Source organism: Rhinolophus sinicus, chromosome 1 (assembly GCF_057876585.1).
Source record: "Rhinolophus sinicus isolate RSI-liver-muscle chromosome 1, RSI-T2T, whole genome shotgun sequence".
Lineage (NCBI taxonomy): Eukaryota > Metazoa > Chordata > Mammalia > Chiroptera > Rhinolophidae > Rhinolophus > Rhinolophus sinicus.
This window is the reverse complement of record NC_142501.1, coordinates 7169062-7193665: the sequence shown is the minus strand read 5'-3', so window position 1 is coordinate 7193665 and position 24604 is coordinate 7169062. Positions and strand designations below refer to the sequence as shown.

At 53.3% G+C, this 24604-nt stretch overlaps 1 protein-coding gene across 10 annotated transcripts; it reads right to left on the bottom strand.

Annotated features, from left to right (window-relative positions):
* Positions 1-3: 3 nt before the first annotated feature.
* On the bottom strand, positions 4-24538 carry TTLL1 (TTL family tubulin polyglutamylase complex subunit L1). Of its 10 annotated transcripts, none has more exons than XM_074326498.2 (14): positions 23978-24116; positions 21248-21279; positions 20407-20636; positions 19597-19697; positions 18726-18911; positions 17628-17744; positions 12582-12790; positions 11742-11922; positions 10505-10639; positions 9777-9885; positions 8634-8777; positions 6308-6394; positions 4201-4364; positions 4-292 (listed from the first exon to the last, which is right to left on the bottom strand). In XM_074326498.2, the coding sequence occupies exons 6-14, from the start codon at positions 17738-17740 to the stop codon at positions 163-165; spliced, it is 1272 nt and encodes a 423-aa protein (XP_074182599.1). In that variant the 5' UTR covers positions 17741-17744; positions 18726-18911; positions 19597-19697; positions 20407-20636; positions 21248-21279; positions 23978-24116; the 3' UTR covers positions 4-162. The 10 variants fall into 10 exon arrangements, with proteins under 10 accessions (XP_074182599.1, XP_088652241.1, XP_088652227.1 ...); XM_088796115.1 differs by lacking the exon at positions 20407-20636 and adding an exon at positions 13288-13347 and having other exon boundaries at positions 23978-24114; XM_088796101.1 differs by lacking the exon at positions 20407-20636 and having other exon boundaries at positions 23978-24538.
* Between the last annotated feature and the right edge of the window lie 66 nt (positions 24539-24604).

Sequence of the window (24604 nt, the reverse complement as noted above, 5' to 3'; positions counted from 1 at the left end):
TCCTTAGCCTTCCAAAGAAGTGTCTTTATTTATTTAGACTTAGGAAAGGAAAAAAACTCTAGAAAAAGGAAATTTCAAAATCCTCCTAGGTCTTTAGTGAGGGCCCGGGTGCAGTGAGCGGTTCTGGAAGGGTCCAGGCTGGAGCCTTACTGTAGCTGGCGGTCACTTCCAGGTGGTGAGCACAGTTCTCCCCGAGTCTCTCGACCGGCCCCCTTTGGACCCTAGCAATTGGCCTGAGCGACTTCTCAGCTCTCGGTCAGCCCCGTCCCCCTGTGCCAGCTCTTCATCGTACCTACAGACACAGAAACAAAGAAACAATATCTCCAGGATTTGGCGCCAAGCACAGCCATTGGGCTGCAGTGACCTGGAGAAGCAGCTGGATGCTTACCCCGCCGCCCCCCGCCCATGCCACCGACTCACCTGCCCACCAGGCGGCCTTGGCAACCCACTAACCACCACCGGATGCCACAGGGCATGGGTACAACCTTTTTAAATTGTTACTGGGGACAGTCCCCAACCCCTGCAGCTGACATTTTACACTGGCCATCAGATGGAATTTGAAATGACCCCAAAGGAAACATGAATGACACCAGGGTAGTGTGGGAGAGGACAGAGGACGGCAATTCTTACTCAGCACCTGAGGAGCAGGTGTGACTGACCCCACTTCAGATAGGGAACAGGGGGTGTGAGAGGAGGGGGCCAGGACAGGGGGAGTCAGCAGATTGCTCACAAGGAAGGCCAGTGCCAGCCTCCACCAGCCACCCTCCCCACAAACGTGTACGCATCAGGCCTGCGCAGTACCAAGGGATGGCCTGGGTAGGAGGTACAGCCTGGGCTCCCACTGCAGAAAGAAGCGGCCTGGAACGTCAGTGTCCCAACCAGTTACAGCATGTGGTTGGCCCCTGGCCTCTTTCATGGCGGTGGGGCCCCCTCACGGGTCCCCTGAGGGCTGTGAAGTGCCACCACACCTGTTACAGGCCCTGCACTGCATGGGCTCTGCTGGATAGGGTCTCCTTTCCCCACGGTGACTTCACATCACCCTCATGATCCCTACTTCCTATTTGAGGAAACGGGCTCAGAGAGGCCTACTCAGTGTCCTAAGGTCACACAGCTGGTGCGTGTGCTTTAAATAAAGATGGAGGATTATATAAAGGCCCAGGCTTCAGGGTCCTAATTGGGCCTTTTTGCCGTGCAGATCAGAGTATGAAAACTTTCTGTTCGCTAATGAAGTACGTTCATAGGTGTCGTGTGCTGCTGACCACGTCTTGGCTGAGGACCCTGTTATGTGCACATGCACAGCAAACGTAAAGGGTACTAAGACGCTGCTATACGGCACCCGCTGAATTTCCCTGATATCTGCAAAGGGGTCTTTCTGTGATAGGTTTACTCCCAGAATCAATCTGCGGGTTGAGTGCAGGGTGGGATAGAAACGTCTGAGGCAGAACAACGTAATTTCTGCACTGCGGTCTAACCAACGAAGCCAACCGGTCTGCCCCTGAACGTCATTTCTGCGTTGTGCTTCGGGTGGCAAACTGGGGGCAGGAAGGGGAGGGAGGAAGGCCAGTTGGCTGACTGTTCTCCATGTGGCAGGTGTACAGGGTTTCCCTCTGTCTGGATGGAGATGTCAGGAAGACAACACGTGGGCCCTCTCACTGAGGAGAGACGATGCTGGAGGGCGGCCTCCCTGGGATACTGAAGGCTCTGCCTGTGGAACTTTCTCCCAAGAAGCCTCCCTGGCCTCTCCCACCCTGAGACGCTAGCGCCCCCAGGCTCCCCGTTCATGTTATCACTCTATTGCCTGTTCTGTGTCTCCATGGGCGACTGAAGGGCTGGAGCGCCCCACCCCGCCGGGTTCACGGGCACCCCCAGCACCTCCTTCCTGGGAGCGGGTGTGCAGTAAGAATGTGCTGCATGGAGGGAAGACCCACACATGGGCACCAGTTTCATTCAGCATTTTGCTGGTCTGTGCAGCTTAACAACACGAAACAAACAGAACTGAGCACTTGGCAAGCAGCTGCTTCTGGGGTGGGCTGTGCCCAGGGATGGTGTGGCCACTAACGGAGCTAATTACAGCGGGTAATCAGACAGGATGCTGTCAGCGCCCTCCTAACAGCAGGCAGGCAGAGGCCGGTCCCTGTCTGCATTCAGGACGGCCCTTCAACCGCTATAAAGGCAGAGCTGCCCTGGACTGCCCTGGAGGGAGCAGACGCAGTGCCAGGCCTGTGGCTCGAACGCCAGAACAGCAGCAAGAGCACCTATTTGTGGATGCCAGGGCCAGCAGTGTGACTTGGGCAAGTTAAACTGCACCCCGCAGGGGCCCCCCCCCACTCCCCAGGTACCCCCTCCCCTCCCCAGAACCCCCTCCCCTCCCTAGGTCCCCCTCCCTCCCCAGGTCCCCCCACTCCCCAGGTCCCCCCTCCCTCCCCAGGTCCGCCTCCCCTCCCCAGGTCCCCCCACTCCCCAGGTCCCCCCTCCCCCCCAGGTCCCCCTCCCCTCCCCAGGTCCCCCCCTCCCCTCCCCAGGTCCCCCCTCCCTCCCCAGGTCCCTCTCCCCCCAGGTCCCCCTCCTCTCCCCAGGTCCCCCCTCCTCTCCCCAGGTCCCCCCACTCCCCAGGTCCCCCCTCCCCCCCAGGCCCCCTCCCCCCAGGTCCCCCTCCCTCCCCAGGTCCCCCCCTCCCCTCCCCAGGTCCCCCCTCCCTCCCCAGGTCCGCCTCCCTCCCCAGGTCCCCCCTCCCTCCCCAGGTCCGCCTCCCCTCCCCAGGTCCCCCCACTCCCCAGGTCCCCCCTCCCCCCCAGGCCCCCTCCCCCCAGGTCCCCCTCCCTCCCCAGGTCCCCCTCCCCTCCCCAGGTCCCCCCTCCCTCCCCAGGTCCGCCTCCCTCCCCAGGTCCCCCCCACTCCCCAGGTCCCCCCTCCCCTCCCCAGGTCCTCCGGCCCCTCCCCTAACAGCAGCACCAACTGCTGCCAGAGACCACAGCTATAGGCCAAAAATGGGCTTCTTGACTTTGAGGAAATGTGAAGCAGTGGGGGAGCGAGTCCTGAAGGAAGTGCTTAGCTCTGCACTGCAGCCTTCCTCAGTCAGAGGAATGGGGACAGGGCAGCCAGGCGTGGGCTGTGGGCTCAAGTCCTAACCCCTGCTGACAGCTGTGAGCCTGGGCTCTGTGTGCATGCGTGTGTGCATGCGTGCGTGCGTGCGTGTGTGTAAAGTTCACTAACTAGTTCACCCTTTGTTTCTTAAGAATGCAAACTAAACACAGGTCTTTACTGTTACAGAAGCGTGTGGTGCGATGCTAACACATACAGGCGCTCAGTTCGGGGTGCCATCTTTTCCTCTTTTCTTTGGCTCCCCTTTCACACCCCACAGCAGTGGCATCGTGCTGACAACCCAGTACATGTCCTTCCACACTTCTGATAAGCCACCACACAGGTCCCACGACGGGTGCTGAGGTCACTGCCTGTTTCACAAGGATTATAAGCTCCGCCCCTTTCTGCAACAAGCTGTCCTGCCGCCTCAGGCCCCGCAGCAGAGCCACAGGCCCATCTGTCTAACAGCTGCCAAGTCTGCGGTAGGAACGACGCATACTTTGTTCAACCACTGCCAGCCTGATGGGCACTCACTCGGCTCCCACTTTGTCACTACCAACGTGTGACTTAACCTCTCCAAGCCTTTGTTTCTGCATCAGTCAAATGGAGCTAATGATAACACTTATCGCATAAGGCTGCTGGGGAAACAAAACGTGACAATGTGTGTACAGCACTCAGCAGTTTCTGGCATGTGGTGAGCCCTAAATGTTACCTATTACCATTTCTTCCCAACTCTGTAAGAAAGAGCGTATAATCCCATTCAAAAGGTGTACAAACTGAGGCTCAAAGTGCTGCAGAGTTCTGCAATGTCACACAAGTCTAAGTGGTAGCACCAGGCCTCTCCGCCCAACAGTGACCTGCGTGAGGATAAGCCATGATGTCTCCTGCAGCCACTGTCCCAGAAGCTCACCTGGTGCCTGGCATGTGGCAAGTGCTTCATTAATATTTACTAAGCAACGGACCAGTAAAGGCCTGGTTTCGCACCCAAACACTTTCCTAGCCCATATCATGAATACATGAAATACTCTGCCCACATATACCCAGAAAACCCCAGTTGGGCCTTGGCACCCCTCAGTTGGAGACACACAGGGATGACGGCACAGTCACACGCAAACTTACAGAATTTCGTAATTGCCAAGAACTTCCTTTGGGGGTGACTTGTTCCATTTACAGTCTGGAATTTCGCCATTAGGGACCGCGATATTGAGGGTGTCATTAATCAGGTTATACTTAAGGATTCGATCGTTGGCGGTGCTGGAAGTGAGTGATGGGGACGCGTTCACCTGCGAGGAAAGAAACCGCGTCCGTCACTTGTATCAGTCACTGCTTTGGAATGAAACGTGCGCTGCAGAAGGCTACCATGCGTTCAGGTAATGTCATCATCCTATGACGTTAATATCTAACGTCTTCAGGGTACTTTATTTAGGAAGCAGTTTGTGATCGACTTTTATTAGCTGTTCGAGGAACTAGAAATAATATTTAAAGACAGGACTGGGGTTCTGAGCTACAAATCGGTCATCACACAAATAAAAATTTAGGTCAAGCTGTACCACAAACATAACGTCATTATTTACCGTGTGATGAGCTCAGTCTGAGCACCAAAAGCCACCCAGAGCTTTGCCAGAACTAGTGAACCAAATGACCCTGAACACATAGCATCGGGGGGTGGAAGTAAAAGGCAACGGGCCCCCTTTTTTGCTAAGAGAGTTATTTGCTCACTAATAAAGCAATAACCTGACCCAAATGAAGAGCCCACCAACAAATGGGAAGGCATACCATAAGGCCTCTGAGCAGCTAAGCAAAGTCACAAAACCCACGCGTTAAATGCAGACGTTTACTCTGTGGCGAGTCCCACAGGCCCTCAATCACCACCTAGTTACTCTTACTTTAGGCACAGTTGGAATGACCTTGGCGAGACGTTTCCCTGAGGCCATGGGAGCAGAGGGAGCAGATCTGTAAGTTGCTCAGGTTCCCCCCAGATCGCCAGTGTGTCCTGTGCTGCTGGCGGGGCATCAAATGTGCACGGGGCACAGTGTGCATGGGCCTCGGGTGCCCCTGAGACTCCTACCACGTCATAAGACTCTAATTCTTATTATAAATATGCTGAAATTAAGATGTTATTATGGTAGAAGTAATAGTCCCAATTAAGAGCTTAGTGCATCAAGGAAAGCTTGACTTCCATTCAAGTTCCTCTGTTTAAGATGGGAGAAAACATTTTATTAATATCTATCTGTATATGGATATCTCTCTCTCTCCACACCCCTCCCCCACCTACACACACACACACACACACACACACACACACACACACACACCCCTTTGGCAGTATCACCAGTGACTTGGAAAACACTGTTATGGAACACAGTTCGCGCTGATAAATACAGTGCTTCCTGCAGGGTTCCTGCTGACTTTCCCTACAAGGGGCCACTCACCACAACTTGTTCTTGAGACATGGCTTTCCTGGCTCAAAATGGGACTGAGCTAAAGGGTCCGCACCGCGCACCTTTCTGTGAGTGTGGTGAGAACACATGGTGATCAGAGGTACACACGGGAGATGCACTAACAGGACGGACGGACGGCCTCCATTCTGACGGCGGATCCACCCGCGTCGGCTCAGAAGCCTGAACTCCTCCCAGCTGCAGAGCAAAGCAGGGCAACCCTGCAAGGTGGGTTCCACATCTGGGCCTCAGTGGCTGCGCCAGTGCCCACTATGTGGACGCAGTCACCCAGACTTGCCACAGGAAAAGGGTGTATACACCGCGCCATTTCTAGAGCTTTCTACAACAGCCGCCACTATATCCCGTCTATGCCTTGAAACAGGAAGACGAATCCACTTCCAAACTCTGCCTTCGTCCAAAGAAGATAAGGTTCCTTATCTCTGGGTGGTATGCCAAACTTCCCAAGGGCTTCCGGGTTGGTGAGCTCCCTTCCTGAAAAGGAATGACGTCCCCCAGAAGGACAAGGCAGAGCCTCTGAGCAGATGTGGAGCATTGGCGGCGCCAGGGCCACCGAGCTCCTTCTGTGGTGGGCTCACCGGAAGTGAGAGGTCCAGAATGGGCTCGTTTTCAACCATCAGCAAATGGACAAACCTGAACATCTGTCCCTGTTACGTTGTCAAAACTCATCGGACGCCCCAGTCCTGCCACCGGCCTGAGGAACATTAGGCTGGGGGGCGGCCGAGCCAGAAGCCGGGCAGTGGCCCCGGGGAGGCCTGTGGGGGAGTTACCTCAATCAGCCAGGGCTTCAGCCTGTCGTCTATGATGATGTCGTAGCCGTAGCACTCGAAACAGTGCTTGTCGTTGTTCATCACCGGCTGCAGGGAGAGCGAGCGCGGTTACGGGCCAGCGTCACAGGGGCCAGCGAGACCAGCGTCTCAGAGACGCGGACGCTCTGCACAGCTGTGACATGCTGCTGCGTCTCACTTCTGGGACCAGCGGGTCCCCACCTCCACCCCCAACACCTGCTGCCTTCGCCCCTCCCTTCCTCCCTCCCTCCCTTCCTTCCCTGGACCCCCTTCCAGGGCTCAGAGGTGGACACCTTCCTCAACCTTGGAGCTGTGGTTCCCAGCCAGCCTCTCCATCCTGTCCCATGTTCTGGGTCTGGGGCCTCAGCGTGGGCCAGGAGCCCACCTCATGCATCACTGCAGCCATTTGCTTCCCTGCCCACCTCTCCCCTGGATTCTCCGAAGGCAACAGTGTTGCAGTAACCCTTGCAATTACCTGGTAAAAACAGGGAGACTAAATATTTGCTACTAGAAAAGAAGAAAACTGAGTAAGGAAATCCTTGCTGCAAACACCCCCGGAGACTTAGAAATCCAACAGCTTCTCAGCTCCAGAGGCCGAGGCCCAGGAGGCCTCAGCAGCCCTGGCCCGAGGATCAAGCCGTGAGCCAGGTGAGGGCGGGGGCCAGATCACAGGTTTTCGGCTAAAACAGCCAACTAGTTCTCAAAGCTCTGCCAATACAGGGGGACTGGAGTGGGCTAGGAAGGGCATGGCAGGGCTGGCTGAATCAGGCATTACCAGTCGCACAGTCACATGTCAACTGACTGCAGGTTTACTTCTGTCCCAATCATTAAGTCAACTCCTGCAGTGCATGGTCATACACCAACCGTGTGACATTGGTGCCTGGGACCCAATTTCACAGAGGTGGCCTCTGAGGCTCTGAGAGGGTGGGCACTTGTGCAAAGTCACTTGTTGGCACACGGTGGGACCCAGACTGAAATCTCCCAAGCCCAAAACTCCACGCCCACTCCCCACTGTGACCTCCTCACCCAAGCCATTGAGGTTCAGAAGGCTTCCATGGGGTAAGAGTCATAAAACAGCCCCTAAGACATGTCTCCAACAATGAACAATATTAACTAGATACTGGGCTTTTGTTTTTTGGTGTTAAAACTGGGTTTTCCTTTTCCTGTAAACCAAAGGCAAAGAATGAAAGCACGTGAAGCGCTTACGTAGCACTTTGGGAAATAGGAAGAGCTCAACTCAAGACACGAGGAAGTCAGGGAACCCACCAGAAGGGTCACCTCTTTCTAGCTGTACTTTTCTTTGCGTGGTTGTTTCAACAAGCTTTCCACACACAGGTGGACTCAGTACAAGCTGGTGTTTTCAAAGGTAAACATGGGAGGGAGAGCCTTAGTCTCCCTGAGGCAGCGACGGCACACGCTCGCGACTCCGTGGAGTGGAGGACGCTCTTTCTCACACCCCTCAACTCCAAGCGTGGGGGACACCTACTGCAGTCAGCCATGGTGGCGATTCTGTAAGTTTTTGAACTTTTCACAAAAGAATGGGACGTACCCCACCACAGGCATACACACTCCACGGGACGTGTCACCGGCTCTGGGCCCAGGCTGTGTGTGTGTGTGTGTGTGTGTGTGTGTGTGTGTGTGTGTGTCCTCAGGTCCGGCACAGGGGGCCAGTCTGTCAGGAGCCTGCTCAGCAGGCCGGGGCCCCCACGCCTGTCCCTTCACTTCCTGGCTCGAGGGCCTGAGCCCCCATTTTGTTTTTGGGTCATTGGGGGTGACAAACACCTCAGAGAGCCCGTATGTGAAGCACTGAAAATAGCGGCCTGCATGCTGGTGCTCGTTTATTCCTTTCCTTTCCCCCCAAAATAGCTGTGCACCTGCTTTAGAACTGGAAGACAAAACACAAAAGCTGTAAATTAGCCAACAACCATGAAACTTGAAGTTAATAAAAAAGTGGGTTATCCACTATGAACCAGCAAAGCAAGAAGCCTAAAAATGAAGCGGCTGATGCAAGCCTCCCTCCGAAACATGAGCTTATGCCAAAATCTTCACTGTGGATTCAACGGGCACGGGAGAGCTGACAATGCTGTCAAGGGGACGCACCCGGGCCCGTGGCCACAGCAAAGGGCCTGGCTCCTGGGCACCCAGGGCAGCACCTGGCTGGAAGTGGCCCTCTCCCTTCACGAACCTGCCTCAGCCTCTGGCAGACCAGCAGGAGGCGAGACCCTGCAAACAGGTGCTTTTAGCACAGAACGAGCAGCACCCCAGCGCCCGAGCACTGTCTCCCGCTCGGCCCTGTCCCCGTACTCACAGCCACCGCCTTCAGCGACTGCACAATGATCCAGTGGATCTCGTCGAACAGCTTGCTGGTCACCTCCTTGCCCCGGGTGCTCTCCAGGTAGAGCCGCAGGTTGTTCACGGTCCACTTGCCCCCGTGGATGTGGTTGTAGTCTTCCTGGCAAAGGGATCAGGGGTGAGGGTCTCAGGCAACGTGCCCGAGGAACCCAGGGCCCTTGAACATTCCCCAAGCGCCCCTTCCCTCCTTCAGGTGGACCTGGCCCTGGGGGGATCTGGGCCTCCTACATGCGTCTATTTTTAAAATACTCAAGTCTGGAATATTCTCGCAATGAGTCACTTACGCCTTGCAGCACATGCTGTAGAAGGCGGCCCCCAACACCCTTCAAAACCAAGGTACCTCTTACCCTCGCTCTGGGGGCGCTAGCCACCCTGACCTCCTTCCCGCTCCTGCACTGCTCCATCCTGCCACAGGACCTTGGCACAGGCTGGACCCTCCACTAGAACGCTCCTTCCCCACCTCCACCTCGGTAACCCCGCTCATACTTCGCCCCACTTCGGTAGGGAGGCCTTCTCCAACCACCAGACAAGGGGACTCTCATTCCAGGCTCTTCTCCACCTGCACTCCTTCCTTTCTGAGCACACATCTCGGGTGGGGATTACATGTTCATCAGTGTGGTTAGTGATGACTGTCTTCCTTCCCCAGACTCGAGGCTCCATGAGAGTGGGCACCAAGGCAGTTTTGCCCATCACTGTAGCCCAGCACTTAGCATGGGACCTACCGAGACACGTGCTCAGTATTTACTCAACGAATGACTAAGCATGAGCGCTCTCACGTAATCCTCCCAACAACTCTCTAACCTAATAATATCATCTCCTTTTACAACGGGAGAAGCTGAGGCTCTGAGAGTCAAATTAACTTGCCCAAGGTCACAGAACTAGAGGCAAGGCTTGAACCTGGGGCTTCCTTTGTCCCCACCGCAGGCTAGTTCAGCTGATGGCCCAGGACAGCCACACCAGATACTTAGGGCTCCCACTCCCTGTCAGCACAGGGCATCCTGATATCACCCTCCCGCCTGCCCACCCTCTCCTGCAGAAACAGAGAGAGACCCACAAAATCAATCCATTTCCTTAAGCTCCTGTGAGAAGAAACACTTACCCCGTGCTTCTGAATGGCGACGTTGGTGAGATGAACAAACATGTTGTCCAGCTCGCTGGTGCTGGGGGTGTACTTCACCGTGCAGAAGCGGCAGAACCCAAGCTTGTACCTACGTGGAATTCAGGGCAATTCAGTACTCTGAGAAGCATATAAAAATAGGACCTTGTTCTCAAACAAGAGCTGTGTTTTGTTTGTTTCAAACTTTGAAAAGCACGGCTTTTTAATTTTTTAGGATTCTTTTTTTATAACAGTTTTATTGAGGTATATGTCCTATGTGCCATCTAACTCACTCACCTAAGTGTATGATTCAATGGTTTGTGGTGTATACACAGAGTTGTGCAACCATCACCCCACTCAATTTTACAGTATTTGCATCACCCCAAAAAGAACGCCTGGAACCATTAGCAATCACTCCCCGACCCCAGTGCTAGGCGAACACTAACCTTCCTGTCTCTAAAGATTGGCCTATTCTGGGTGTTCCATATAAACAAAATTACACACTATGTGGCCTTTTGTGCCTGGGTTCTTTCACTGAGCACATGTGCCAAGTTAAAAGAGCTTTTAGTTTTAAGACTCCCACTAGCAAGGTTCGCCATTTTAGCCAGTACTGACAATATGCCGGGGGCTGCACAAAGGCCATGTGTCACCAGCCCTCATACTGGCGCTAAGGAGTAAGTGTGACGTCAGAGCGCCACCTTAAGGATGGAAACAGAACCCGGGGCTCTTACATGTAACAGCGCAGCGGGCGGTACGTAGACACCAGGACGTACAAGCGCAAGTCGAACTTCCTCCCGCCGATGAGTAACGGGTTGTTAATATAGAGTGAAATCACGTAGGCGTCCTTATTGGACTGAGACACAAACCTGAACGCGTCAGAGAAAGCCAAAATTAGATGGCGAAGACCGAAGGTGCCTGCCTTTAGTTGGCTGGGAACCAGCTCCCTGCCTCTCATTAAGAGAGAAGACACAGGTGAGATGGTGTCCACTGGGGACAGTGGCAGCAGCTCCTGGGAACCCGTCAGCGAAGTGCTCCTTGGGCTGAGCCCCCCAGGGGCTAGCAATGTACTGCAAAGCAGAGGGAGTCACTGCCACTCCTGGGAACTCCTGACAGGTGAGCCCTCACCCAACAGAAAGGATCTCACTGACAGCTGTCAAGGACCCCCCCAGAGGCGAACAGTGAGCCCTGAATGGAGTCCCCTGGTATCCTCAGTTCTGGGGGCGCCCCAAACCCAGGGAGACTTGACCCGGCCAGCCGCCTGGCGTTACACATACAGAGGTACCTCGGTTTTCTGACATAATCCGTTCCGGAAGACCGCTCGAGTTCTGAAATGTTGGAAAACAGCCGACAGCTAGGCCTCAGGATCTCGCACTCAGCGGAATCCGCGTGACATGTTCGACTTCTGAGGCGTGTTCGAAAACCGCAGCATTTACTTCTGGGTTTACGGCGTTCGTAAACCGAAATGTTCGTCAAAGGAGACGTTCGAAAACCGAGGTACCACTGTACTGCTGTCCGCACACACTGACCGGCGCTTGGTGTATCCCTACCTCACACATGGGTGGTGCTGTCAGTGTCCCCAGTTTACCCAGATGAGGCTTCTCAAAGACAACAAGACGCACTGACAGTAAGTGTCGGGGATTCGAGTCCCAGGTCATAAGCAGGTGCTGTGCTGAAATACCATGACCGGATGGGTGTCACACCAAGTTTTGGAACAGAGTGGCCTGCAAGACTTCCTGCTCCGGTGACCTTATGCTGGTTGATGCACCATTTCCCTCTGCACCTCGCCTCACGGGAGAGTCTACTATTAATGAAACTACTGTATCCACAGAGCCTTGCCCTGATGCCACATGACAAATGATGTACACCCGCAAAAGCAAGTGAGGGCCACCCAGCCCATGGCCAACAGACTGATGGTGCCACGAAGCCGCCAGTGAGGAGGCACATGAAACAGTTGGTTTCCCCACTTACGAGGATGTTTTGCTGTCCCGAGACCACTTTTTGATTTGGGAGAGTTTGTTGATCAGAAAGATGCCCTTGCCCTGGGCTTTGCCACAAGGTTTCATGATCCAGGTGCTGGACGGGCTTTTCCTGAACTCTTCCACAAACAGGTTGTAGTCGGCGGGCAGCATGTAGGTAACTGGAACAAAGTCTGAAAGGTACAGTAGAGGGGACATGGTGAGCCAGCCCAGCAGCGGCCACAAACAGAAAGCACTGCAACTATTACCCCCACACACACACCCCCCAACCCGGCAAGGCCTTCTGCGGTTCGTTCCCTGTACGATAATGTTACCTTTATTACCTGTGTGCTAAGCACTGTGCAAACCCGTCTCAACTAATCCCCACAGCACCTGTGAGCTAGGTGCTGTCATTCCTTTATCAGATGAGGAAACAAGGCTCAGAGAGGTCACTTACATAATTTTGCCCAGGTATGTCAAGGGATTCTGACACTATCCACCAGTCCAACTTTTATCACCAGACAGGACAGGGACACACGTGCTCCCTGGTTGTCAACAGGTGCAGTAACCCTTCGTGGCCCTCTGTAGCTCAGGAAGTGGTCCTCCGTGCTAAGCGGAGGACATCCCCTCCCTTACAGGAAGCACACGTGCAGGCACTCATAGAAACTCAGATTCCAAACTTGGGCACCCGCCCCCCATTCTGGAGACACCTGCAATGAAAGAGGCACCCTCACAACTTGCACCAACACGTTCACCCATCAGAACCAACAGTCGCCATCTCGATACCTTCTGCCCCTGAAGCAAAAACTCAACTATTTATTTAAAAGCTGAGGCCAGTGAAAAAGGCACAAACCCAGATAGAGGTATTTTCCATTCTCATCTTTTTCTGCCAGAGGACTCCCTTCTTTCTCCAGCTCTTTCCTGTATCTTTTAATATTCTTCACCATCAGATCCTTCCGGGTCAGTTCGTAGTGGTTCGGAAAATGGTTGACGATTTGATCGTCTGAGAGCCGATAGCCAGTTTCGACACTAAAGACATTTCGGATGGTTTGCACGCTCATCCTGAAAGAGAAGCACCGGAGCGACATGCAGGAGGCGGGCTCACAGGGTGTCCACAGAGAGGTGTTTGCATTCAAGCCGGGAACTCTGCCCAGAAGCACGCTCCCTCAGAGCCGTTCCCCACTGCCCTCCATCACCTGAGCCAGGGTCCCCACAGGGACACACAATAGGTGTTCAATAAATAGTTATCAATTAAAATAGCATTGAATTCAAATATATGGTGATGGAAGGAGGAATCTGGGTGGTGAACACACAATGGGATTTATAGATGAGTAATACAGAATTGTACACCTGAAATCTATGTAACTTTACTAACAGTTGTCACCCCGATAAACTTTAATTTAAAAAAAAATAGCATTGAGTATTGATAACCAACTAATGGAAGACAGATTCTTTCAGACTCTGAAGTCAGGAAGTCATTTACACAATATTTGCACCCACAGTCAGAAAGGACAGGGACCCCTTAAAACCAAAGCCCCAGGGGTTATTTTTGGCCTTACTGAGCACGTCACATTCTCGGAGCGATCTCTGACGGTCCAGCTAAACTGCGCTGCACCCCACTGAAGCGAGAAGAGTTAAAAGAGAAATGACTTCCTTCTCATCTTCTAAGAAAGCCAGTCAACCTGCTGCTCCCACCCGTCTGTCCTCACCAGCCCCACAGAGGCCAGGCATGAACAGGAACGACAGAAGGGCTGGCACTGCAAGGGAGCCCCAGTCACAAAACAGGGCCGGGGGTCGGTAGCCTCCAGCTCTGTGGTCCCTGCCCCCACTCCCACCCCAGGGCACCAACCTACAGAGGAGGGCTGGAGCAGCCAAAGGGTTTCCTTTGATCCTGTGATCATTAGAAAAAGGACTTTGTTTTTTTACTTTTTACTATGGAAAAGCTCAATCGTATGCAAAAGTAGGGAGAGAAGTCTAACAGAACCCCATTACCCGGCTTCAACAGTTGTTGCCATGCAGCCCGCCATGTTTGTCTGTGCCCCACCCACTTCCCAAAACACTGGCTTGGTTTTCTTTTCTCTTTTTCTCTAATTATAGTTGATAACACTGGCTTGTTTTGAAGCAATTTAGACATATTATTTCATCCAAAATATTCCTGTAAGAACCTCTAACTCTCAAGGACTCCTTTTTATATTATACATTATCCTATTTTATACTGCATCACAACTTAAAAAAAAAAGCAGAAATTCCTGAATGTCATCATATATTCAGTGTTCAAATTTCTCTAATTGTCTGACAAATATTTTTCACAGCTTGTGCCAGGCCTTTGGAGCAGTTGGTTCTCGCTCTCACATCTGTTTAAATCTACACATTCTCTCTCCCTCCTTTCTTTGATTTCTTATGCAATTTACTGGTTGAAGACGCCGTGTCATCTGTCCTGCAGGGTTTTCCCTGGTTCCTTATTTGGGACCCTCCCCTGGCCCCAGCACTTCCTATAAATTAGGAGTCAGACTTAGAAGCGTGATGAGCTGCAGGTGGCTTCTGGGTAAGGCTGCGTCCCGGGTGGCTTGTACAGCCACTGGCAGGCACATCCAGCCTGGGGACCTCTCCCTTTGCGATGTGCCAATGCCCAGAGCAGTGCTGTCCAACAGAAAAGAGATGTGACCCATAACTGAGCCGCACATGTAATTAGGAACCTTCTAGTAGCCACATTTAAAAAAAAGTTTTAAAAACTAGGTGAAAATAATTTAATAATATACTTATTTAACCCAATATATCCAAAATCTTATCATTTCAACTGTAATCCACACAAAAAGGAGGGATGAGGAGCCTTACATGTTTCCTCAGGCTAAGTCCTTACCGTGTGGGGTGTATTTCCTACGTCGAGCACGTCCACTGGGGCGAGCCGCAGCTCAGTGCTCAGCGCCCTGGGGGGAGGGGTTCCCACACCGGACAGGCCTCGGTGCTTATTTCATAAGGGTTACAAAGTGGTGACAGTCTGCTCTTTCATTCCTCCTTCACTGATTAGTGGGAATATTTCTCCAAGGAGAAATTTCCCTTCATCAATGATTTAGATCCCCGAAAAATAGTCCATACAGGAAAGACTGACAAAAGCCTGATTCTTTCCCTTTGTTTATCAGTTTTCAAAATAATGAGCTGGTTCCCGACCATCCTCAGGTGTGTGACGAGTTGTGTTCTGGGCACCAATTACTGCAACACAAACCGCCCAATGTTGGCGACTTAAGACAACAACCATTTTATTCTATTTTGTGGTTTTGGCTCGAGAATTTGGGCAGCGCTCAGCTGAGTGTCCTTTTGTTCCATGTGGCACTGTCTGAGGTCACGTGGTGGTATGCAGCCAGCAGATGAGCTGGTCTGGAAGGTGCAAGAAGGCTTCATTTATGTGTCTGGCACCTTGCTGAGCACGGCTGGCAGGCCCCACACAGCTGCAAGTGCCACACACATCACCTACACGCACGCAGCTTCTCCAGCAGGACAGTCCCAGCAGTTGGGCTTCTCACGTGGCAGCAGCCCGGGGCTCCTGCACAGGGTTCCCAGACAGAAGTGGAAGCTGCTGGTTTCTTAAGGCCTGGGCCCAGACACCCATCACTTTGGCCTTGCTTTGGCCAAAAAGAACGTGGGAATAGAAAGGATTTACCTTTCCCCAACTATTTACCATTTAGTTGTCTCTACTATGATACCTAACCAATTCTTAAGACCTGACAGGACACTTCTGAGACACTTCTGAGACAAGTCCTGAAATGCCCTGAGAGCTTGCACCCTCCCTCCTGGACTCCTGCCATCACGAGAACAAAGTCAGGCTACCAGGCTGGGTGGAGGAGAGAGATTTTGGGGAGAGAAGCCCCTGTTGTCCTAGCCACGGGCATCCTGCACCAGCCAAGCTCCAGCTGACCCACCAGGGACAGGAGGTGCATGAGTGAGCCCAGGCAGACCAGCTAAGTCCTGCCGACCAAAAGAACCACACAGCCAAACCCAGAAACTCATGGGCAATAAAAAATGGCTATTGCTTGAAGCCCCTAAGTTTTGGGGTGTTTGTTACGCACATTAATTTGGCAAACTAACCAATACAGCCGCTGTCACAGTAACTGCTTTCACGTTTCATGTCGCTTCTACTTCCTGCCCACAGGTAAGCTATTTTTGAATAGTTGTTATCAGAATACAAGTAGTTTCATAAGATGTTTTTCTTCATACTTGTTATACAATTTTCCAAACTGCTTTGTAATTGTTATAATTATTTTAATGGCTATACTGCAGCCCACTCAGTGAACGGATTTACCCTTCCCCAACTATTTACCATTTAGTTGTCTCTACTATGATACCTAACCAATTCTTAAGACCTGACAGGACACTTCCTGCTAAAACAAAAGCTCTTAAGCTATTAACTACCCAAAATTATACTGTTTAGTTCCTTTCTCATCCTCTCTTTTTTGTTCAGAATAGCGCCAACGTGCTGCTTTGGTATGAAGAAGGGGGACACTCGCCGCCTCCCCCAAGCACTGATCACCCACTGGAGACGCCAAAAGAACTCACTGAGCCCCTGCGAAGCCCATGACAGAGCCGGGGCTACACAAGTAAGTACAAAGCCCTGTCCTGCTCAGCCCTTCCTTCCAGAGCGCCTGTGAAACGGCTCTGGGTAAATCATTTCATTTTACCGATGAGAAGTCAGAATACTAACTAGACACCAAACCATGTGGGTGCTGAATGAGTCCACAAATGCCCTCCCTCCCTGCACTCCACCCTCCCGTACGGAAACTCGGCCGTGGGGTACAGTGCAGGGAGCTTTCACTGCCCTTGGGAGCACAGCAAGGTCATCCCCCGTCACCGCTGGAGGTGGAAGCCGGGGCCCGCTCTGCTCTGCACCTGGGTTCCGGCCAGGCTCTGGGGCTGCCGGGATAACCAGGCAAGGTGCTCACTCTCAGGGGTTCATAGTAACATGGAAGGAGGCAACTAGCGGGAGAATCACGGCACGCAGCATCTGCTGCATGACACACGGATACAGCAGTCTGGGAGCCCACGAGAGGCCGAGGGGCTTCCAGGGCGGGCAGCATGTGTGCTGGTGCGTGAAGGAGGCCATATCTCTCAAGACAGCGGCGGGACACTGAGTCTTGGGGAGGGGGCGATGTATAGGGTGAAAAAGCCCCTGGAGACCCTGATGCGCTGCCCCCTAACCTCAAAGACACTGCAATGCTCTGGGCCCCGGACTGCAGAGGGTTGGATGGCAGAAGCCACCACCAACCAGATTTAAGTTTTGTCCTGCGAGCCTGCCAGAGGGTGGAGGCTGCCCTGAGGCAGGAAGCATGCTTCAGAGGCTCTGACTGGCACCTCTGAGGACACAGGACCTCACCCCCAGGAAGGGGCAAGAGGGAGCAGGGGGAGGAGTCCAGGAAAACTCTCAGGTTCCTGGTTGGGTGGAGTGCCACCCAGGAGGCAATGCCAAGTCACGGTTTCTTTAAATCAGTCCAAATAGGACCCTCTTGCCATCCAAGAGGGAAGCAAAGGGAAGCACAGAATCCTCTCCCCCAGTCCTCCTCCTGGATAAGAGGTCGCTGGCTTCCCCAGGGCAGACCCTGGGCGCCGAGCAATCAGGCACCGAGCGGAAGGGACATTAACCAGAGGGGGCTGTGCTCTGGTTTCTCCCCCAAATTCCCACAGTATTACCCACACTCAGCTGTTTGAGAAACAGAAGTGTGGGCAACTCCACAACGCAGACGAGCCAAGGGCTCCTCGTCCTGTGCTCCTGCGGCGCCATGGGATGAAAAGTGCGTGATGGGGGGCACACGATGGCATGGGCGCCTACCTCGGGGCGTGCATTCTGTCCTCAGGTACTAGAACGAGGAGGAAAGCAGGAAAACAATCAAATCCTGCTTTTCATACTCACCAGTAAAAATTCCAGTCCTCATTTTCTGTCACTTGGATCCATCCTCTCTTTTCAAAGTTATTTATCAGCACTGACTTTTCGATATCAGTGACCCATTTCACTTTTCCTGCCATAATCCTAGAAGAGATAAGTTCTTAGGGCTTTGAAACTTCCACAGCTTCCCCCCACCCAAAGGAATCCTTTACATCCCCCAGTTCCCCCCCACCACCCTAAGCTCAGTCCCCCGCTCCAGCAGTGGTTCTGAGTGAGGGGCGATTCCGTCCCCCCAGGGACATCTGGCAATGTCTGGAGACATTTTGTTGGTCACAGCTGGGGGTGTGGGGAATGCTTCTCGTGAGTGGAGGCCAGGGATGCTGGCAAATATCCTGCAATGTACAGAATGGCCCCCCACAACAGAGAGCCCCAGGTGACCCACCACCTCTTTCAACAGCCCAAGCGTCCCTCTGTGAACCTGGCCTTCATCAGGAAGACAATAGCCAAGGATCAAAGAAAGAAAGAAATGCAATCTCCCTGCAAACTACAGCTGACATCTAACAACCATATAAGGTCATTACTGACCTTACATCATGATCCAGGTGCAGTCAGCAGTCACCATGGAAACGATGGCCGATGCACGACAGGAAACTCATCCCCATGTGCTGTTACCTCAGCTCCCAGCACTGAGCCAATCCCACACACCTTGCACAACTCACACCCTTTGGCAGTGTCAAAACCCACCGCAGAGGGGAGCTCTCTCTCTCTCTCTCTCTCTCTCTCTCTCTCTCTGATTTCAGCCCAAAGAGCCCTACATCCCTGACGAATCCTGCTCGTGTCCTGCCCCCTAGAGTCCAACTGCAGATGTGGGATTTCAGATGAGAACCACCCCCAGCCAGGCAGCACCCACACCACAACCACGGCTGCACAATTCATTCACCTCATTTCACACAAATCTCTCCAGGGCAACCTCAGACCAGTCACTGACTCCCACCATGGGGGTAACGCAGAAGCGAGAGCAATAGTAGGAAATGGTAAAGGCAGCAAGATCTACTTGTACTGTCATCAGATGCTTCCGCAGGTATGACCCCAACCCAAGAAGGCACACGGGGCAAATATTCTCACCCTCACTTTACGGAGCAGGAAATGGAGCCTCTGCTTCCGCTATCCACCGTGTGGACCAAGGGTCACTAAGGCTGGACGTGTGACATCCAACAGCTCAGGCTGGACCTACTACCAGAGGTACTTATGGAGCCAACGGCAACGTCCAATTTCTCTTCAGTTTCACTGACTCTTGCCTCAGGTTCTTACCTAAAATAAAATTAACACACAGACGGACTCTAACAGTTTTATGAACAGAGCAAATCTGTGACTAACCAGGGTATTCAGTGGATTGCTTCTGTTTAACACATGCACCCCAAGATGCTTTTAGGTTCTCTGGTTGTGATAACTATTTCTGAATTCTGTTACTTCTTGGCTCCTCCTGACCTTTTGCGGTTCCATGTCGCCCCGTCATTTCATACAGCCCATTTCCACCGCACACAACCACCTCCTTGCTGTTCCACACACACGTGCAACCTTTCCCACCTGCCAGCCCATCCTCGTACCCATCTCTCCAGCCAGGGCCTTTCTCCACTGCTTCTTCTCCAACGCCTACCAATCACGCGAGCAAGACTCAGTGCAAGGCCACTTCCCCTGGGGAGTGATTCTCATCATTTTCACTGGAATTACTATTTCCTGCCTTCAAATATACCTCTCCTACCACCTCTGTCAGCACTCAGAACCTCCTACCGTGCATTTCAGTCCTTTGTGGGCATTCCTTCCATAAACCCACGAGGGCTGGGCTCTCTTAGTCACTTGTTCCCCTCTCATCCCACTGATTCTTTCTAGATTGAAGTGTGGGCATCTCCAGCAAAGCTCCCAGGCCCTCTGCCCCACGCTGTTACCTCCAGCACCTAGCTCACTGACACCTGAGCAGCACACCGGAACTACTCACTGTGTGAGTGAACGGACAAGTCCTCAAGGGTCAGTCCTTTGAACTTGACTCTTTGCTTTCAATAGTCACTTCTGGAGATGTGTTAGGGGTTGCATGGTGTCCTGCAAAAACATATGTTGCAATACCAACCCTGCACCTGGCAATGCGACGTTATGTGGAAGGAGGGTCTCTGAGGTTAAGATGAGCTGTCAGGTGAGCCCTAATCCAACGGCAGGTGTCCTTACGAGGAAATTTGGACACAGACACACACGCAGGCGAGAGCACTGTGTGAAGACAGGGACACTGACTAGGAAACTGACACAGAGGGAAGACAGCCACGCGAAGATGGAGGCAGAGACCGGACTTATGCTGCCACCAGCCTGGGCTGCCTGGGGCTACCAGAGGTGGAAGAGGCAAGCACCCTCCAGACTCTTCAGAGAGAGCGGCCCTGCCAACGCCTTCATTTCAGACTGTGGCCGCACTAAGCCACAAGAGTGTGGCTCCTTGATACCGCAGCCCTAAGAAACTAAGATAAGATGCATCCACACTAAACACTGGGCAAAAAAGAATGCGACATTTATGCCCATAAAAAGTCTTTTATAAATATATGTATCTGTGTGTGTGTGTGAGACAGAATACAGTAAAGTGATGAGCAAAAAGTCATTTATAGTTAAAAAAATAAAAAGGAGAGAAACTAAGGCCACCTCTCCTTTGAAGAGACAGAGGACCTCTTTTCTGAAATGTGCCAATCAGTGTGGAAACCTCCACCAAGAACCGCTGGCAAGGTCGCCCTGGGAAGAACCAAAGGAAGGACAGCAGCTCACTCCACACCTGCAGCTCGGAGACCAGGTTCGTTCCCAGCGCGGACATGTCTGAGCTGCAGATACCGGCCAGCGCTCTCGGGGCCTCGGCCTCCCCAGTCAATAAAGTGGGGATGGAAGCACAGGTCCTTCGCATAGGACCTGCTGGGATCACTGCAGTCGGGCAGGTGTGGACCCCCCCACAGCAGGTGCTCCGACTGGTAACTGGGCTTGAAACAAGGGCGTCAGGCAGGCCAGGCCCTGGGGAGGCGGGGGCTGTCAGGCTTGGGGCGGGGCTGGAGACCAACCCACCCTCCCAGAGAAGGTATGAATTACACGTCTATATACACATGTTAGGCTGGTGCAAAAGTAATTGCGGTTTTTGCAATTATTTTTAACCTTTTAAACCACAATTGCTTTTGCACCAACCTAGTATTATCACTAGAAACAACAGCCACCACCTATTAGGCACGAGGCTGGTGGGGCGCTGGGTTGGGCAGCCGTGCTCATTCCTGTCCGCTGGGTCTATCAATGTGGCTCACAGGACACCCGAGGGCAGGCGTTCTCTCATGTATAGATGGGGAGGGAGGCTCAGTTATTCAGAGGCAGAGGTGAGATTGCAACCAACCTGTCGTCAACCCATACAGCCTCCCTCCCACTCCCACACCGTGAGTCTCCCATGTCAACCCCACGCAGGGCAGAGGGTGGGCTGATTCGCTCCGTCCCCCAGCACCCAGTCAATGAGGGGGCTCAGGAATCATCTGCAGAACAGACAAAGGAACCCGCTGGCCAATCCCACGGTACAGAAGCCAGGGCTGACGCCTTCCCAACCCTAATACTAAGACCTTTTCCTTGGAAAAGTAAATCAATACCTGATGTCAGATCACTTTCCTGTCACTTCCTCCTAAGACAGAAAAAAAACAGTAGGGTTAATGGTAGTGCATAATGAACTTGACACTTTACCTCTCACATGAACTGGGGCATCTGAATTTTAAGCCACGTGGTCAGGCACTTTCAACACTGAGCATGAGCATCATAACAACCTAACCAGGAAAAACAGAGTGGTGTGATCTCGACCCTGATCACAGCTTGAAATCGTGGTGGACTGTCACCACCTGGGGTATGTCAGCTGCGGAAAGTCATCCTGAAACCAGACAGTTGCTGGTTATTTCCAGAACACAGTGTGGGTCCCGTTCCCGGGGCAAGTGGGCAGAGCCTTTGCATGCTTGAGAACAAGCTTCCACAGGGTGGCCGTGGGCTATCCATAATTTAGCTTCTGTCCAGCCACTGTGTGCCAGGCCCGCGACGGGGAACATAAGGTTGCCTGGGACCCAACTGTGCTAATCAAAGAGAGGAAGCAAGAGGTGCAATCAACAGGCTGTAAGCCCCAGGGCAAAGGCTTCAACAACCCAACCAAGTTCAACTGTGGTCTTGGGGAGGAAGGGACCAGTAATTCAATCCAGCACCAAATCATGTCAGCTCCACCCCAGAACATTCCAGATCCTTGGTGTCTCTCCCCGAGTCCCAGAGATCCCAGACAACCACAGCAGGCCCCAAGTGGTTTCGTAAGTGCCATGAGTGAATGGGTCACCCCACTGCACCCATTCTTCACCCGGCAGCAGGCTGATCTTTCTACCCACACAAAGCAAATCACATCACTCTGATCATAAGCTTACAGTAGTTCCCACTGCACCCAGATTAAAACTAGCGGTCCACCCATGACCTACATGGCTTCCCTGCACGATCAGGGACCCTGTCACCTCTTGGGCCTTGTCTCCTGGTACCCTCCCCACGCACCACCACCCTCTCCAGCTCCTAGCCTTCCTTCAGCTCCTGACACCCACCAAGCTGCATCCTGTCTGACGGCTTTGCTCTTCCCCCATGTCTGGCCCCTTCTCAAAGGTCAAATCCTCAGAGTGGCTTTCCCGTCTCCATCTCGACCCACCCCACTTACAACACTGTCACTGCTTCTCTATAGCACCCACAGTGCAAACAGTTGCTTAGTCTGGCCCAGCGCCACTCAAAGAAAGCACAGCCCAGGAACCGGCACCATGGGCATCACGAGGGGTGTGTCAGAAATGCAGTCTTGATCCCCACCCCCAATGATGCACGGATTCAGACTCGCTGGGAGCAGGGCCCAGGAACCTGTGTCTTAAGCTCTCCGGTGATTCTCAAGCCTGCTCAAGTTTGAAAGGAACTGGTCTAGTGCATGCATTTGGTTCCTTGGTGATTACCTACCCGTCTTCTGTCCCATTAGGAAAGCAGGAACGTGGTTCCACTTTATCTCCTGTGCAATCCCCAGCCCCCAGAACAGTGTCTAGTAAAAGCAGGCACTCAATCAATATTTGATGAATTAACAAAAATGAAGACGTGAACTCCCGCCACACGTCAGCCAAAGGCTGCTTGTGTTTCTGAATTAGGCCTAGCCCGGCCCTGCAGGGGAGACAAACCTGTACACCATCACCCACAGCGATAGCCACAGCTTTACTGGGACGTGGAGGAGGGGCCAGGGAGTCTAGCTGATTTCCGCTGAGTGAGGGAAGATCTCAGGGAACATCCGAGCCTACAACCTCAGGAAGACAGAACTTTGCTAAGAGGCCTTTCCGTCCTAGAGTTATGACTGCTCTCAGGCAAAGGCAGGGACAACCTGAGTGGAAACAGCAAGCAGGGGAATCATCTCATTCATGCGGGTCCAGCCATCTAAAACGGGAGCCCTCTCTGCCCTCATCCCCACTGGCCTCGACTACCACTACCTCTTTCAATAAAGTCCCAGCTAGGCCAGGATTCCAGGGCATCTGGATTCTTTCCTAGCTAAGTCTTCTTTGAAAATGAAAAAGCACCATCTTTAAAGAAGTAACAGTGTAAATGACAACTTCACATCCGCGCTGTGCAGGCCTTCACAGCTGGATTGCCAGTCCCTCTCCTCACCCCCGTCTGGGTGACAGTGCCACGCCCCACGTGACTCTTTACTCATGCCTGTCATTCCCTGCGTGCAGAGCAGGACGGATCTTTCGCACTGCCACACCTAACACTGAAAGGTGCTCATTAAATGTTTCCCGAACAAACAACCACTTTGCAAACCCTAAACAGCTTGCGATGATACTTTTACTTCTAGATGAAGCCCCTGTAATGCCCCAGCTACTCTAGGGGGTGGTGAGCACCTCCGCCCCCACCCCCTCTAACTAATGGGGAAACGGGGAGGGGAGATGCCTGGGTCCAGACCCGAGAGAGGAGAGCAGGGCGGGGAACACAAGTCTCCGGCCTCCAGCCCAAAGCTCTCACCACAGGGGCACCACGCCCCGCAAGATGCCAAGAAAAACAATACAGATTTGCAAATGAATGGAAAAGTCTAGGAAAATAATAAGAATTCAATTACAAGGATCGGGCGGCACAAAGTAAGTCAGAGGAACTCGGAGGAGGAAGAGGGGCATAGTAGTCAGAACATGCTTCCTGCAGGGCTCGGGTCCGACGAGCAGCCGCTAAACCGCACGGTAGCGGCCGCGGAGACCTAGACGCCACTTGCTCGCGCGTGCGCACTCGCCCACCAACGCACGGCCACACCCTCGGTCCCGGGAGGCGGTGGCCTCCGCGCCGGGCCTCACCTCTGGGCGCAGAGCAGCGCCGAGGAGCGCGGAGCAGGGCACCTCCGCACCGCGCCCCGGCGCCACCTCCAGTCCCACTCCGGCGCTCACAGGAGGACGCCGCCCGCGGCCCGGCAGACTGGCCGGCAGCGCGCCGCGCCCTACTTCCGGGGCGGCGCCCTGGCAACCGAAGACGCGACGGCCGGCGCCACGACTGCTTCCGGGGTCAGACTTTCTCCGCCCGTCTGTACGTTCTCAGCCCAGGATCCCGGTTTGTTTTGTGCTGAGATCTTAGGAAGAGTCTGGGCTCCGGGAGCTTCGCAACCCTCAGGCCCAGAAATGAGGTTAAGAAGGGTCGGGGAGCAGGATTGAGCTGGATAGTGGGAGGTAGAGCGGCGCGATGATTGGGGCTCTGGATCCAAACCGCTCTTTGTCCCGTCTGCTGCTCAGCTTCTGTATCTGTAAGTGTCAGGAGCCATGGAAAATCGCCAGGCCCTGCCTGGGCGGAACTTCCCGGTCGCCAAGACAAAGCCCGCGCGCGCCAAGCCAAAGCCCGCGCGCGCCAAGCCCAGAGCCTGCCCATTTCCTTGTACCTCATATAGCACCGCCCTATGCTTAGCCAATTAGCCCGCGACAAGTGCTTCGCCA

What these genes read in the sequence shown, in the direction of transcription:
- TTLL1 (XM_088796101.1), bottom strand. Translation starts at nt 17,740, where the DNA reads ATGGCAGGAAAAGTGAAATGGGTCACTGATATCGAAAAGTCAGTGCTG. An exon ending in TGGAAAATACCTCTATCTGG is followed by an intron (nt 11,923 to 12,581) that starts GTTTGTGCCTTT and finishes TGTACCTTTCAG; the next exon opens with ACTTTGTTCCAGTTACCTAC. An exon ending in CGGGACAGCAAAACATCCTC is followed by an intron (nt 10,640 to 11,741) that starts GTAAGTGGGGAA and finishes TGACGCGTTCAG; the next exon opens with GTTTGTGTCTCAGTCCAATA.